At 39.2% G+C, this 16,838-nt stretch overlaps 1 protein-coding gene and 1 pseudogene across 1 annotated transcript; one reads left to right on the plus strand and one right to left on the minus strand.

Annotated features, from left to right (window-relative positions):
• Positions 1 to 758: 758 nt before the first annotated feature.
• LOC145486549 (sodium/glucose cotransporter 1-like) lies at positions 759 to 13,654 on the plus strand. Its single transcript, XM_081465236.1, has 15 exons — positions 759 to 1,421; positions 3,481 to 3,552; positions 3,957 to 4,061; positions 4,237 to 4,296; positions 5,667 to 5,771; positions 5,980 to 6,085; positions 6,378 to 6,458; positions 6,805 to 7,013; positions 7,640 to 7,775; positions 8,205 to 8,312; positions 8,692 to 8,842; positions 9,535 to 9,703; positions 10,068 to 10,283; positions 10,798 to 11,038; positions 11,572 to 13,654. Exons 1-15 carry the CDS (start codon positions 1,326 to 1,328, stop codon positions 11,787 to 11,789), a joined length of 2,073 nt encoding a protein of 690 aa, XP_081321362.1. The 5' UTR covers positions 759 to 1,325; the 3' UTR covers positions 11,790 to 13,654.
• Positions 13,655 to 13,797: 143 nt separating this feature from the next.
• LOC145486550 (potassium channel subfamily K member 15-like) lies at positions 13,798 to 16,838 on the minus strand (annotated as a pseudogene).

Genomic DNA, 16,838 nt, shown 5'->3' on the forward strand with positions numbered 1-16,838 from the left:
TGTTAGATAATGCTGTCCACTGGATAGATCAACTTCTACTTGATAGTGATCATTTGGTGGTTAGCATTTCCTTCCTTGAACAACTGCAGATTAAATTTGCTCTTATGTAATATTTGTTGTTAGTTTCTTGTAAAGTACTGCCTTTCATCTCCTTTTTCCCCTGCTTCGGCAAGGGCTCCTTTTAAGCGGCCCCTCAAGTATAAGAATAATTATTATTATGAACAAGCCACCTCGTCCTCCCTCTATCAACCCAGTCCTGAAGCCAGTTTGATTGTGAATTGGGAGTTATGAACCATGTGCTGTCTGTAAGGATGACCATAGTTATTATTTTACAATGCTAACTTTTTGGCTCCCTACTTTGTTTAGAGGAATTATGCCAACCTTGAGCAGGCGCTGATACTTCTCTGAGCTTGGCTAGGCAAGATGCTTCACACATATCTTTTTAGGGGGAGGGAGGTAGGGGAGTCCTAATTATACAAGTGCTCTTGCAAAAACAGCAACAGGATAAATTTACCTTGGCTCATGATCCTAGTCCGCACATGCGAACATGGACTTTTTTTTCATTCTCTACTGAAGAGGAATTTGGTTCATGTCAAATTATCTGGTGTCTGATCAGTTGTACACCGGATAGTGTCAGTAAAACCATCTCATCTCAGTCTGTTGTTCAACTTCCACCACAGCTATAATCAGAGTCTTAATGGGATTAAGAACACCTCTGCCCACCCCCCCCCCCCCCCACACACACACACACACCCCAAGTTCCATTAGCTGCAGATCTTTGTATTCTCCCGGAGAGTGACCAGTGTGTTCCATCTCAGCAACTTGGCAGTTTTCTCAAAGGTCGTCTTGGATCAAAACCCACCTGTCTAGGCCAAGACGATACTAGGGGGTGGACCATTTGACATTTGAGGAAGGGTGGGTAGGATATTTTGAAAACATACATGTATCCTGCAGGCAAACTTGTACCAAAAAAACCAGTCATGTACACACTGCCGAACACAAAAATTCACTCTCGTTTAGTGAGCCCAAAAAAACCATGTTACACAGAGATCAAAAAAACACCATGCGTACACACGTCCCGAGAAAAAAAATCCCCATCTCATGATTGCCAGTGAAAGGAATACATGCCTGTTCCAGATACCCCACCCCGGCTGAAATGATCCCCTCGGGGTCTAATCCTAACGGCAAAAAGAACTAATCAGCAATCGTTTTCATAGCGCGCTTTTTATGCACTAACCAATCATTGCTAAGTTTCTATGTTTGTGACTACCGGAGGCTGACTTTCAGTCCGTAAGCAAGTTTTTGGCGGCCGGGAAGCGAGCAGGATGGCTGAAACTCAGTACAAACCTCCTGGGTTGGAACCTTGGGATATTGTCATAGTGGTGCTCTATTTCTTTATTATTCTTGGAGTGGGACTTTACGTAAGTATATCACTATACGTGTAGCAGTTTCAAACAATCGATTTGTTAGCGTGATCGATATCACACCCAGGTCATTAGAATACCATCGTTCGCGCTGTTTGTCGAGATTGTTTTATTTCGTCTCAAAGCTTGGATTTTAATGGCACGCACCTGTTGAACGAAAGAAATTCCGCGTTTTATTTAAGTTGTGTGTTGAAAGATGTCTTTGGCATAGTTCCTTGCGAACGTGGTGTAGTTTTAATAACCTCGGACGCGCAAATAGCATGCAAATGTGGACATGCATGAGTTAGGTAGTTTTGCTTCATTCTGCAGAGGAGGTCGACCTGCAGTGATCCTGACTTAAGACCTTTCAGTCTTGCAGAACTTGAGTGGTCATTGATTGTTGAAAAAATTCGCAACATAAGCCGGCGGTTGTTTACGCTTTTCAAGACTCTTTCAAGATGGCCTCCTCGGTTGTTGACCTTCGAGTTTAACCGGCTATTGACTGCTTGTGGCAGCCCTGTACAATTAAACCTTTGTTACTATACGGAAAGCTTCCCCTTTGAGAACGCCCGAAAAAATCCTGTTAACGATCTAAGGAACAACTTCCACCTTCATCGTGATCAACTGCGTCGGCCACACGAGACCATGCAGACGTCTTCTGTGCATTGGTCTTTGCAATGCAAATACTGTTCGTGTGTTTATTCCCTCGCACAAGAGTCTAACAAACGCTCCAAACAATAGGATGCTAGCAAACAATAATCAACAACAATTTAAACGCTCCTGTGTGACAAAGTGGACAAAATTTGTTTAGTATGCTCGTGTAGGAACAGTGTCTAGGTTTGTTTCATAAAACAACGTTTTGTATTTCAAAAGATCAAAGAACACCCCTGTGAGCGATTTTAGCTTTTCTCAGCTTAGTCAATTGAATGTTCAGAAATCAAAGTTGCTCGACCTCAATCTGTGGATTAAAGAGGCTGGCAACAGTTTCCAGCACTCTTCTAATAGCTATACTTTGAAGGATGAATACTACTATTGTTTATCAAGTGATGCTGCAGTATTGGTATCGTACAAATACCCAAACATTGGTTAACAATGACGGTCATTCTTTATTTATAACAAGTTACCATAGCAACAATATGACCTGCTAAAAACACCCATAATTGTAGCTTTAAGCACTTGTAACTCAGAAGCAAGCTCAGTGACCCCCATTTTTTATTATGGAAGTATGATTAGATATGATAAGATCTTGGGCAGGGACCGGAACTCCTATATAAAAAGGACGGGGGTGTTTGTTGTACCTTTTAGGGGTTAAAAAAGTGGTTTTAGTACCTCTCAGGGTGTTCAGCCTCAAAAGGTTCACAGTGGGAGCTTTTGCAGTACCTTTTAGGGTATTGAGCTGCAAAAATATAACAAGACATTATATGTTGTTTTAGAATTAATACCTCTTAGGGGTGAAAAACATTTCAAGCCATGCCAACAAAAGAGGATCTTGGTACCTCTTAGGGGTTCTTTTCAAAAATTCCAACAAGCACCCCCATCCTTTTTAAATGGGAGACCCCCTCCCAGGAATAAGATCCAACTTTTTGCAAAGTTTAAAAAAATTCTGTAGTGTGGGTTCAGCGCCACCTTAAATTTCGAAAAATTAAGGTGGTTCTGAACCCACAATACAGAATTTTTTAAAAAACCCTGCAATGTGGAATGTAGAGAGTATCAATTAAGTACTAAATAGGTTTGCTTTGATTGAGTCAGGTTGACTGTTCAGTCTAAATAGGTTTCTTTTCTTGGATAAAGAGCATTTTGTAAATTAAGCATTCAAATTTTTCAGTTTTACCAATTTGAAAATGATGAACAAGTCATTGCAATGTCATTCGAAATTATTATCGCTAGTTTTTATTCTTAAATTAATATCTGAAACCTAAATTAACAGACTCCAAAATTATTCAATGGGTTTGAAACAACAGCCAAACCAAAATAACTGTTTAGTTTTACAGGGGACAGAAGGCCACTTATGCACATTCTATATTTTGAAAACCCTAGATATACATGATTCAAATATTTTGGCTTTGATTTCTTGCAGGCCATGTTCAAGTCTAATCGGGGTACTGTCAGTGGATATTTCTTGGCTGGGAGATTTATGACATGGCTTCCAGTAAGTCAAGTTGGATCAGACATAAGTTTGTTTTTAAAAACAGGATGATGCAAAATAAATATTACGTGGCCGCGCGAACAAGAGAAATTTTGTATTTTCAAGTGGCCATGTAATTTTCTCTTTACTATATAAACACCAATGGAATAACAAACCATTTGACTTTTGTTGCAAAAGGCACAATTTATTATGTTACCATAGCAACGTGATCTTTTCACATGTGAAAATAACATGTTTTATTCACGTGTGAAGATGTCATGTTTTCGCACAAAAGCTCACCTGGTATTTCATCGGTGTTTATATAATAAATACTAAAATTACCCCTTAACATCTAATATACAACTAAAATTGAATATTTTGTTACAGTAACTGTTATAAAGTTAAAAATAAACCATTTTTTGGCGCAGGTTGGTGCATCACTGTTTGCAAGTAATATCGGCAGTGAACACTTCATTGGCTTGGCAGGATCAGGAGCTGCTGGTGGAATAGGAGTTGGAGCATTTGAATTTAATGTAAATATTACATCCTGCTCAAACTTCAGTGAAATTGATTTCATTTTAACTTTTTCTTTAAGTCTTGTAATTTAATTGTCAAACAAATATGATGCATAGATGTATCATTTAATGTTTCTGGTTTTGTGCTTGTTTTGTGTACTTGTGTTCACTGATTAGTCCTTCTGCTTTCAAGGCTATAATGCTGCTTCAGTTGCTTGGTTGGGTGTTTTTACCTGTCTATATTGCTGGTGGGGTGAGTAGAAGGAGCATTTCTCCAACTTTTCATTTATTAATTCTGTTTATTTTGCCTTTTTACTTAATGTACAGTATTTATAAATATTTTAATGTGAGGCGAGGTGACCTCTAGAAACCATCAGGCTTTTAGTGGAGGCCACCTTGTACATAACAATACGGTTACATAAATAGTGCAACAGTGTGTGGCTTTGCCAGTTCAGTAATTGTATTTTACTAAAAACTCTAGCAGTTTTTTCTTAAAATTGGGAAAACTTGACAATGAAGTGATTGTAACAGGAAGGGAATTCCAGATCTTATTATGGCTTAGAGCCGGTCCTAGGTACCAGTCACTTACGCTGTGAATGACTAATAACAAGGGCAAGATTTTCCTGTAAAGCCCACATAGGTATTTATGAGTGTTATTAAACAGTCGAATGTCCAGTTGCGACCACATCTGGTAAGAAAGTCAAATCACCATATTTGGAACCTCTTTTAAGTGACCACCTCTCATAAGCAACTGCGACCACTTTAAGGACTAAAAGTTTGAAATTTCATTTTGTTTTTAACTCTTGTAGGTGACCACTGGACAGACAATAAAGCAGAAATAGTTGTATAGTAAAGGTTTTTTTAATATTATCGCATTCCTAGATAGTACAAGAGACATAAATTTCTCAATGGGAAGTATCACATTTTTCTCAAAATTGACTTTTCGTTTAAAATGTTAAAAACGTGGAGTAAATCTCGGCATGTAGCATATGCTTATTAGGCAAAAATTTTGTCTCAATGTGGTCTAAGCTCTCGTAATCATAAGTAACCATATAGGCTTGACATTTTGGGTGGTCGCTTATGGGAGGTTTGACTGTCAGTAATAGTATTTAGGAATTTTGTTTAATGTAATTAAAATGAAGAATTTATTAAAAAGTTAATTGACACAAAACTAACCTGAAATGTCCTGTGCATTCTGTCCTGTAAGGTAGAGAATAACGTAATTAGTAAGTAACAGTAACATCTCCCTTTGTGTGTTCAATTCTTCTCTCACAGATTTAATCCAAAAATTTGATACTCACCCTCAGCTGATAATATACCCATGTGCCTCAGAGACTGGCTGTCCCTTCTAAGTAAATTTCAAATCCACACAACAACCACAATGGGGACACACTATGGATCTCCTTAGAGCAGTGTGATCAATATGGAAATTTTTGGTCGAATCTGTTGAGCTGTATTTTGAGTGGGGAAAGAATCTGGCCTATAAAGAGAGATTTGTTTATAGGATAGCCTATTGAAAACATTGTAAAACAACATGAAGCTCAACTTACATAAATTACATCTTGTAACTTGCCTCCTGGAAAACACTTTGTTTGTGTTTAAAACTTTTTTTGTTTTCAATAGATTTGCACCTTACCAGAATATATTTGCCGTCGCTTTGGTGGCAAAAGGCTGAGAATGTGGCTTTCGGTCGTCTCTCTTCTATTGTACATCTTCACCAAAATATCTGTAAGTTTATGTTCTCTAGCAATTGTGTACACGTATGTGCATACCTCGGTGCACTTAATGACTGACTGAGAGGGCTAGATGGAAATATTTCACTTATGTTGTGCATACTGCGAATGAGAGCTGGAAAAATTTTCTTCTCTAGGCCACTGGTAGTGGAATATTACATGGCTCATACTGATTTTGTTCTATTGTCAATTATTTATTCCAGGTCAATTTATTTTCTGGAGCTTTGTTTATTCGCCTAGCTCTTGGATGGAACCTTTATTTGGCAATTCTGTTGATGCTTGGAATGACATGTCTCTGCACAATTACTGGTCAGTTAATGTTTTAATCTTTATTTGGCTTCTTGACATGTAACGGGTGGGTAGGGAGGGTAAGGATATCTTGCCATACAACTTTAAGACCCCATCCCTGACTGACAACACTGTTTTGTATCTGCTTTCTGTTTTTGGTTGGTGCAAAATTATGTTGATTTTTTTTGTCTTGCATGTAATCATGGTCAGGAACATCCCTATCTAAAGTCAAGTGGAGTGCCAACCCCTACCTTATGTTGACAAATTGCTTCCCTTATCTATGAACATTCTGTTTTGTTGTCAATCTTATCAGGTGGACTTACAGCAGTGATCTACACAGATACACTCTGCACCTTTCTAATGGTTACAGGATCGTTAACAGTCATGGGACTTGGTAATTTTGTTTGTCATGCTACAAAATAAAAGTATTCTTTTTGTGATGGTGTTATCATCAGATACTTAATCTAAACCACTCTCGGAGATCAAGGGTCCCTGCGTTTGGTTTTCAAGCAACTGTAGCTGAAGAATGACTGAGGCTGAAAATGCCTAAAGTTTTTCTTTTGGGTGTATGGGAAGCACAGCTCCTTAACTGTCAGATGGAGTCTTCTCTTATTAGGTTGCTTTTCCTTAACCAGCTATCACAAATAAAATTATTGGTGAGCACTGTTATTCACCAGCAATCCCTCCATGGTTGTTACGATATCCATTTTGACAGTGTTTGACCATTCATTTTGCTGCAGGGTTTTCTGAAATTGGTGGTTATGAGGGACTGAAAGAGAAGTACATGATGGCAGTGTCAAATGACACTCTGTACTTGAATAGCAGCTGTGGTCGGCCCAGAGATGACTCATTTGTCATGCTGCGAGATCCTCTCAATTCTGACATGCCTTGGGCAGGGTTCATTTTTGGACAAACAATTGCATCCATCTGGTATTGGTGTGCTGACCAGGTTTGTACCGTGCTCTTAGTTTGTGAAATTTAAACCCTAGTTCAGCTGTTCACTGTAAATGCTGGTTTAGATGGCAAACTTTGTCACGTGCAACAAGCTTATGACAAGTCTGTGACAAAAATTGTAGTGTGTAAATCAACCTACAGCTTGATTTCAAGACTGTCTTTACAACAGGAAAAATGCTGTGGAAGTTTGAAACATGTTTTAAAATCCTTTATGACATGGCTGCCAAGCAGGGCTATCAAACTCAGCATATGAAAGCATGCTTCATAATCCAGTGATGCCCGCTCATTGTGTAAGCAAAGTTAGCTTTGCAAGAGAAGTTTTTCCCCATTATATTGGCATTGTCATGCTTTTAGAAGTGCATTATCAAGTTATTATACACTTGGGAAGTTAACAGAGCTCTCAAGCTACAGTTGCTGTTGACTATTAAAGCATTGAGCAGGTCTTATGCTTGTGTTGTGCTCTGCAAGCTCCCTGTACATGCATCCTAACTCAGTCATGTATGCAAGAGCATGAATTAAGTAGGGCATGCTACAAAAGTCACACAGGTCTAAGTTTTACCAGGGTATTCATTCGTTTTGTTTTGTGTTTTTTTTGTTTTTTGTTTTGTTTTGTCGTGCAAGGTTATTGTTCAAAGAGCTCTTGCTGCCAAGAGTTTGTCTCATGCTCAGGGAGGCTGCCTGTTGGCTGGTTACATTAAGGTCTTGCCTCTCTTTACCCTGGTCATGCCGGGAATGATCAGCAGGGTGCTGTCACCAGGTAAGGGAGGGGAGGTAACGGTAGCTTTGTCACCTGGGAAGGAAGTCGAGGGAAGGGAAAGAAGTAGATTGAAAATACTTCAACAGCTCCTTTTCAAGGTCAAACAAAAGCTTTGCATAAAGGGACAACAAGATAATTATTTATTATTATTATCTAAACTAGAGCGGTTTTCAAATGAGTGTTGAAAGTAATCAGGCAATTACTTTGGTTTTGGATTGGTTTTGCTACGGTTTGAGACTGGCAGAGTATTCTTATTGGTAAGTTATTGGTTTTACAACACTCAATAATTGGTTTGTTGTGTTTACTCTCGCCACAAATTGTGTTTCTTTGAAGATAGTTAAGTAGACGATATGACTGTACATTTTCAATGTGTTAACTGGCTCAATTTGAGATTTTTCCATTGGTTTATTTTCCCTGTGTATTTTTCAGACCGAGTTGCTTGTAGTGTTCCAGAGAAGTGCATGGAAATTTGTGGCAGTGAGGTTGCTTGCACCAATATTGCATACCCAGAGCTTGTTCTCAAACTGATGCCTACAGGTAAGCTATGACCTTGTTTACATGATCTATAAATTATGCATCTTGTTATGTGACTGAGAAAATAACATCATTGTGATTGGCTGACAGCAGGCCAATGTATCATTAATTTTTAATTTGCAATGCAGTACAAATTAACGTGGTTGCACTGGTAACTGTTAAAGTCAGATGATAAAATCATGAATAATTAGGTGCCTAAGGATTTACACTGCTCGTGATAATTAACAGGGGTGTGCAAGTTTGAGAGACTTTCGTAGGAGTAAGATTTTGTTTTGCAGTCGCAATTTACTGAGAATAATGACTTTCATAATTCCCATTAGTTGTGTGTTTGACAACATGTTAATATTGTCTTGTGAAGTTAACTGTTGATCGCACTGTTCAGGTCTCAAGGGATTGATGATGGCTGTGATGATGGCAGCACTGATGAGTGACTTGACATCGATCTTTAACAGCGCCAGTACTCTGTTCACTATCGATGTCTATGGCAGATTCAGAACAAAGGCTTCAGTGAGGGAACTCATGATTGTGGGAAGGTAATTTTGTTCTTCGTTGTTGTGGTTTGAAGGGAGTATGCTACATGCATTTGTATTTGTATTTTTTATTTCTCTACTTCAAGATTGGAATACAGCAGTGTTGAAATAAAAAGTAGTGATAGCAAAGTGGAAAGGGCAAGATATTAACCACTGAGTGACGTTGTTACAGGAAAATCTCAGTACGGCAAGGCCGAGGTTGGAGATTTTTCCATTAAGACGGAACATTCAAGGTTAATAAGTAGTTTATTATAAACTGTTTGGCTGTTCCATTCGTCTTGTCTGGCATCAACTCGTTCATAAATTAGAACTGTGAATTCACTGGTCTCCTGAAATTGTAGCTCATTGGGGTATTAGAATTCATTCTCAGAATGCTCTTTCTCACTCATCATTACCAACCACTACAATTTTTAGAAAAAAATCAAATGGTGTTATAATTACCTTTTGCTTTGTTTTTGCAGGCCTGTAATTGATCTGTGGGTATTAAGGGAGAATAATCCCCTAGAATTAGCCAATCAGAGCACGCGTTATATCAGCTAAAACACATTATTATAATTACGCATACACAAAATGGCTTCAAGTTATCTAATGGGCTCCATTCCCTTTGTTTTTGTATCTTCATTGGCTTCTTTGCTGCATGATGGCTAATGTTTATAGCTAATGGTTTTTTTTGTCGTCTTTGATGTGTTGTGTAGGATCATGGTTGCCATAATGACCGGGATAGGTATCCTGTGGATTCCAGTTGTGCAGAATGTACAGGGAGGGCAGCTTTTCCTCTACATACAAGCTGTTAGTGCATATTTCTCTCCTCCAATCGCAGCCCTTTATCTGATTGCCATTCTTTGGACCAAGGCGACAGAAAAGGTTTGTTGTAATGCATTTTTATCTACCTTGCAAAGGGTTAGCACCCACACGGCAAATAACCAGTGTTTAGAAAATAACCCAAATAAAATATGCGCGCTTATTGTTTAAAAATCTTGTTTATAGCTCGAGAGAAACACTGAAAAAGTTAACGAAACCCCTACACTCCTACAGGAAACTTGTGCCGGAAACCGTGCAATATAACTTGATTCAAATATGACAATTTCCTGCACATGCCCATAACAATATAGGATTATTTTAACACTCTTTTTTTTCCGAGAAGCTTGTGTCGCTAATTAATTGACGTCTTGCATTTCTTTCCAAGCATTTCTCTAATTAAATCCAGGTGTTTTGCTTTTGATCTCAGGGTGCCTTCTGGGGTATGATTGTGGGGTTCATTGTGGGTGCCATTCGTATGATCCTGGACTTCACGCACCTGGAGCCTCGATGTGGTGAGGAGGACACTCGCCCGTCAATCATAGCCAAGGTCCATTACATGTACTTTGCTCTGATTCTCTTCTGGATCACGGTCATCACCATTGTAGTTATCAGCTTGTTTACAAAACCAATGAAGGACGGAAATGTAAGTAAAACAAACACATGTATGCTTAGTTTGTGCGTCTTTTTTTTTTTTCTTGTAGTGAACTAAAGTAGCTTTTCTCGCCTTTGCCGCCAGTTACAGGTTTTCCCGCGCTTGCCACAGGTCGCTCATTGTGCTGCGTTTGTTACTGGTTAGGCGTTTTCCCGCGCTTGCTGCTAGCCGCGTATTTTCCCGCGCTTGCCACTCGTTACTCATTTTCCCGCGCTTGTTACTAATCACAAGTTGTTTCCATGAGTTCTGATTGGCTCATTATACCTTTGCTGGAGTGATTGGATCCGTGTTTGCTTTTCAAAGCTTTAACTCAATAACTTTCTAGCAGTCATCGTAAAGTCCTTTCTATGGGAGGTGTAGGGCAGCAAATGCCGTGCGTTCTAGCGTTGTTTTTGGCTGGTTCTTTAGGTTTGACGCACGTTTGAGTTCGAGTTTAGTTATTTACTAATACTTTGGTTATTACTTTGACCCTCTTGACTTATCGTGTGCATGTTTTCACCGACAGGTAGCTCGGTTGACCTGGTGGACTCTGCACGAGAAACCATCCGAGACGGACGTCATGGAAGAGGCCAGAGACGAAGAGATCGAGATGCAAGATCTGTCGGCTGAGGAAGGAGAAGGAGCTGAAGAAGGAAAGAAAACAGGAGGACAAGAAGAAGAAGAAGAGGAAGCGGGCGCTGAGAATGAGCAAGATGTGACTGAGAAGACTCCAGCAGTAGCTACAAGACCTAAAAGTCATTCATTCAGTGAGTGAAACCTGGTGATTTTGAATTGAAGTTCACGCTCTGTTCGGCTCACCAAAACAAACGCTCTCGCACATTGCAGTAAAATTTACTTTCAGGTTTAGTTTTCCGTTCTGGCTAGCGCTTGAGGGACCGTTAGTTGGGAAGAGTAGTCAACTGTGATGCGAAAAAATATGTATTACAAATGAGCAAATGTAGCAATACAGGGAGAGATATTCCTTGTTGTTTCAGCTTTGCCCCCTAAAGCCTAATTCACTCTCGCAACAAAACGACGTAAACATAACGACATAGAAAGGACGTAATGTTGTTATGTTTGCAGTGTGAACATTCACACATAATACACTTCAGCAACATAACAGCATGAACTTAACAACATAGGGGGAAAAAAATGATCATTTCTTTATGTAAAAACTGATCTTTTTCTTGTCTTTATGTCGATGGTCACATTACCAACATATGCGATTATGTATTAATGTCATTATGTCGCTATATCACTAGTGTGAATCAGACCTTACATGCATCTCTTTATCTTTCAGGGCGTAAACCGGAGTCCAAACTAAAGCGATTCTACTCGTGGTTCTGTGGCTATAACGCAGAAACTGAAGAAGCCAAACGAGCTGCTCATGAACAGCATGAACGACTCGCCATGATTACATCACTGGAACGGAATCCTTACGCCGAAACCTTCCTCAACATTAATGTCATTATTATCCTCGCTGTTGGACTCTACCTCTACATTTTCTTTTCCATTTAAAGGTTTTGTCGTAACCGGTTTTATTGATTTCTAATCCAGTTTAACTGGTTTTCAATCCTCACAATTGGGCCTTCCTCAACTAGTAGTGCCATATCATATGACTATTACCTTTTTTTCACAATACAAATATGTTTGCAACCAGTTTAACCAGCCTTGGGGTGACTGGTCTAATCCCTACCTCAGCCTTCCTCTTCGACATTCTTTGTCTTGCTTTTTTTCGTTTTTCTTTTCTTTATTCAGTTACAATACTAACTTTACTTACAACAGCAACATTGCTTACAATACTAACACTACTTACGCAACTAAGATTACAACGCAGTTGACAATGCTACGAATTACGTTCAAAACAGTAACATTACTTATAATACTAACTCTACTTACAATTCTACTTTCTTTCATAACAAGAATTGATTCTGCTTAACAGTAATACTACTTATAATGACAGAACTAACAATATCACCACTAACAGAGATAATCCTATTTGTCAACAAAACACTTCTAAATAATACTAGTTCTTGCAACAAAAAGGCGTCGTGTTTTCCCATATCGATTTGTTTTGTTATTAACGCTTTGTAGGTGCGTTCTATTTTAAACAGGAATATCATAGACACTAATGTTAAAAGTTCTCATTACAGGTAGTCATTTAGTAATGTAGATAGCACATTTTTATAGCTAGTCATTTAGCAATGCAGATAGCACATTTTTATTTAATTTGTCGGAAGTTTCCCAGTTTACTAACATTTTCTCCCGAATACCCAAAATTAAGAAAAAAAAATAGCATATATTTATACCATAAATTAGAATACAAGCAGACCAAAATACCCCGGTATATTTTCATATTTGAAGGGTAAAAATACCGTATTCCCAATTTACTGCCCCCACCCCCTCCTCCTTGTGGTGTATCCCAAATCCCTCCTGGAGATCTTGAAATTGAGGGTAGTCGTGGAATCTATTTGTTAATTAGATTTTTGTCTGACGAAAGTATAACTTGGTGGCCAATTCATCTTTTTCACTGCAAACCGTCAGAATTTCGGCGCATTTCGAATCTCAAGTTTGTAGTTGTTTTTTCTATGTTGATAATTAAGAAATAGATAGCCTAGCAGTGTGCGTTTGTTAACGAACTGGCGGCCGCTCCTTTGAATTTTCGAAGTGTCTGAAAATTTTGAACCACTAGTGGATTTATACTGAAACAAGTAGATTATTCGCTCAGGATTTTTTATGCGTGAAAACAAGATTTTAAACCAATCAGCGCGCGTATTTACATAGGCCCATTTCCTTAACAGTTATCGGATGCACAACATTTGTGTCGGTCAAGAAAAACAGCCATTTTGGCCACGCCTCGTAAGCATTGTGTAATATGATTGTCAAATATAGTAACCATGCTGGCTAATCAATGCCCGCTTAGTTTCTTTGTTTATCTTATTGTTTTATGCTATTGCAGAACTGTGCTGTTAGTCTAGTTTTCATAGATAGGGGGTTAGTAAATTATTAGGCCGGCTATAAAATTTTAAATATGAATGTGGTCGATATGGATTAATTGATAGATTGATGAAGTCCTGAAGCTAGTATGTATTGATTCAGGCTACAAGATTTGTGCTACCGGCAATGATTTATGGACTTATGAACTTCATGTGTAATATCGAGAAAATGTATTCTCACAATCAGTGTAACCTGCACCCAATCCTCTTCTCACAGCTTCGCCTCTCACTTTTTTTCATCGTGCCACCCATATAACGCGCAGGCTAAATTAATGTGGTGTCGCGTTTTAACCTTCAGCACAAGATGTATGCGTAGTTTGTAACTCAATCTTTAGAAATCAAGAAGTAACCATTAAATAGACATGGCGATAAATAGCAACGTTTTGTGTGTAGTGACCGTTTCTCTTCTGAAATCCGAACTTAATTGACCACACATATATTAACAGGAAAGACGCGGAGGCCAGGACTCGGGGTTTGAGCCCAGGTCGAGGTCATTGCGTTTTGTTCTTGGGCGAGGCACTTCGCTTTCACCCTGCCTCTCCAGGGACTGTGAAGGCGTGGGGCTAGTAGGGCTACAGCCCTACAGAGACCCCCAATGCTTGTTTGTCTAGCCCTACCACTTTAAAAGGGTCTCCGTAGTCCCTGCTGTCTCCACCCACGAATAAAATGTTGGGGCATCGAGTTACTCTTTTATGGGAGCTCCGCTTTTAGGCTTGGTTATTTCTATATATTAATTGAGATTCCAGCACTCCCAACTAGACCTTCCATTTGGTATCTACTTGACTTCTCATTTTAATTCCATTTCTCCACCTTCCTTCGTTTCATCTGTAACTTCTACGCTTCCTCTTCTCCCACAACGTGCGGTCAATTTCCTGAACAATTTCCCCGCCTCAGAACAGTTCATAAGCCCGTTAATCACATTCGACATGGCCGCCAAGCCGAGGACGATGAACGTGACTTGAATCACTGTATTCACTCCCTCCATCTTTCCGTCCACGGTTCCCGGAATTAAGTCACCAAATCCAACAGTTGTAAATGTGATGAAGAACGCATAAAAGCCCTCAAAAAATGTCCAGCCGTCAGTCGCTGTGTGGATTCCAGCACACGCAAACAACAGTACCACCAGCAACAGAACACCGAGGAAAGAATACTTCTCATTTAAATATTGTGGCACGCCTTCCCTCTTCAGACACTTTGTTTCGAATTTCGTCACGAGATATTTTTCGCCGCGTAACATTCTTTCTCCAATTAACTGCAGGAACAAAATGTTGATGGGTATGCCAAACAAAGCGAAGAATATGCAAAGCACTCTACCGCCTGTCGTCACTGGCGTAATATTACCATATCCTAAAAAACAAATCAATAAACATAGAAGCAGATAACCAACTAGGAAATAAGTCCACCTTTTCACAATTTCGGGATACCGTCGACGGAGTTCGTACAGGTCATGGAAAACCTCGAAAGTCATGGAATTTAAGTGAAGGCCATGAAAAGTCATGGAAAAGCAATATGCTTTCGGAAAATAAAAAGGGAAAATGAAAAAAAAAAATTAAAAAGTTACAGACGAGTAAGAAACAGGCTTTAATTTCAGTAGAAATAGACACATTTTATGCATTATAATGCTGGAAAATACGTGCAATGAATGATTGTTTTGATACTGCTGTGAGAGTAGCTGCTTACCTTTGGTCATGGAAAACTCGGAAAGGGCAAGGAAAAGGTTATGGAAAGTCATGGAATTTTAAAAGCTTCAAAGAGTACGAACCCTGGTCAAGCTTGAAAATCGTCGCTTATTTTGTCAAGAAAATTGCGCGACGCATTTTTAAAAGCTCAAATTTTGGATTGAACTGGGCTACAATACAATGAGTGGATTGGGTGGCTAGACACCCCCCTTTTGGAGAAGCAAAACAAAAAAAATTTGAAAATGGTTATGATTATTATGGTAGAAATTAAGGCAAACTCTCTGGACGGATACCTCATTATAATTTCTACTTTGTGGCATTGCTAGTGTTTCTGGTGAAACGGTTTTCAATTAGGTTCCATTTCTCAAATTGCAACATTTTGGGAGCATGCTCCATTGATTCTGCAGCCCCAAGATACCATCCAGCCACCCCTTCCCCCTTCAAAAATCGTGGATCCACCCCTGCAATGTCCAACGATGACGACAACGTTAAACGCGAGCGTTTAATTTCATCGCAGGCTTTTTTGAAACGCGACCTAATAAGCATTTTGGACTAAGGCTCCGTCAATCCTACACCGAAGAAAATTTGAAAACGGCATTTTCACTCTGAAAACGAATCAAATGTTTTCCGTCCACACTACGCCGGAGAAATTTGAAAACGCAACAATAACCGGCCATTTTGGATTTGTGGTTGAGGAAGACTCGGGCAGAGTAATCACATTATTATCGTGATGTCATCGTGCTCGAAAAGCTCCGTTTTCAAAATGTTTTCCGCCGTCCACGCAAAAACGCGTAAAGCAGGCGCGTTCAAATTTCACCGGTATGAAGAGTGTTTTCCAAAAGCTCCGTTTTCGTGACGGATTGGTGTGGACGGTAGGCCAAACCGTAGAAATAAAGCTGCGTTTTCAAATTTCTTCGGCGTAGCAGCAGGTTAAGAAAATGTTTTTAATGATGAGTAGATGCAGAATGTAAATAAGCAAGTAGGATTACTAAAAACAATAGGCTTTGCAAAACATTTGAGAATGAAATCATCAGCGATAGTTCAACTGAACGACGTTGAACGACGACTCCAAGTCAATGTTATCAAGTTCAAAGAAAAATAAAACATGGAAAAATACGGAAAAATAAAATATAGAAATATGGGGGAAAAAACAGGCAAATCAGATTTGGAGATGTTAAATTAAAGTATGCAATTGTTATTCCCAAACTCAGGATTATAGTCAGTGGTTAATTAGAGTTAGAGAGAAGCATGATTACCACGGTTTAAGAATTTACTAGCTTACCAATCGTTGTTACAAGTTGAATGACAAAAGATAGTGACTGGATGTAACTCCATTCAGGCCCTGCATTTGACGACGAAGACGAAGCTTCCTCGACTTTCTGGACAAGACTGTCAAACTCGGTTTGACTCATGTTGTACTTCGTCGTTACATTGAGCTTGACTTTCTCCAGGAGCTCTTCTTTGGTGTTCTCTTGTTCTTTATCGCCATTATGCTCAACAGCTTTGAATATGAACACGCCGATGGTGAGATAAATTAGCCAGAGAAGAAACAAATACAAAAGTGCGTATGCCTTCCCGCTCGAAGCCATCTGCCTTTGCTGAGTGCTCTGCTTACGCGATTTGCATGCAAACACAGATTAACGGGCTGGAAGCTTTTCTACTCTCAGTTATTTTGTTATCATGACAATACGACAACTGCTAATAGGTAATATTCTTTTGTTTTTCATGTTGGCGCACCTGCTGTCCCCGCGCAAATGTGAAACATTCAAAGTATCTGTTTCAATAAAGTCAATCGTCTCCTTTGGCACTCTATTTTCGCCTGATGTCTTGCTGGTTTTTACGGAAAAACAGCCTCTAACTGGGCAGATTCTTCATTCACAACGCAATGAATG

Source organism: Orbicella franksi, chromosome 5, assembly GCF_964199315.1.
Source record: "Orbicella franksi chromosome 5, jaOrbFran1.1, whole genome shotgun sequence".
NCBI classification, from domain to species: domain Eukaryota; kingdom Metazoa; phylum Cnidaria; class Anthozoa; order Scleractinia; family Merulinidae; genus Orbicella; species Orbicella franksi.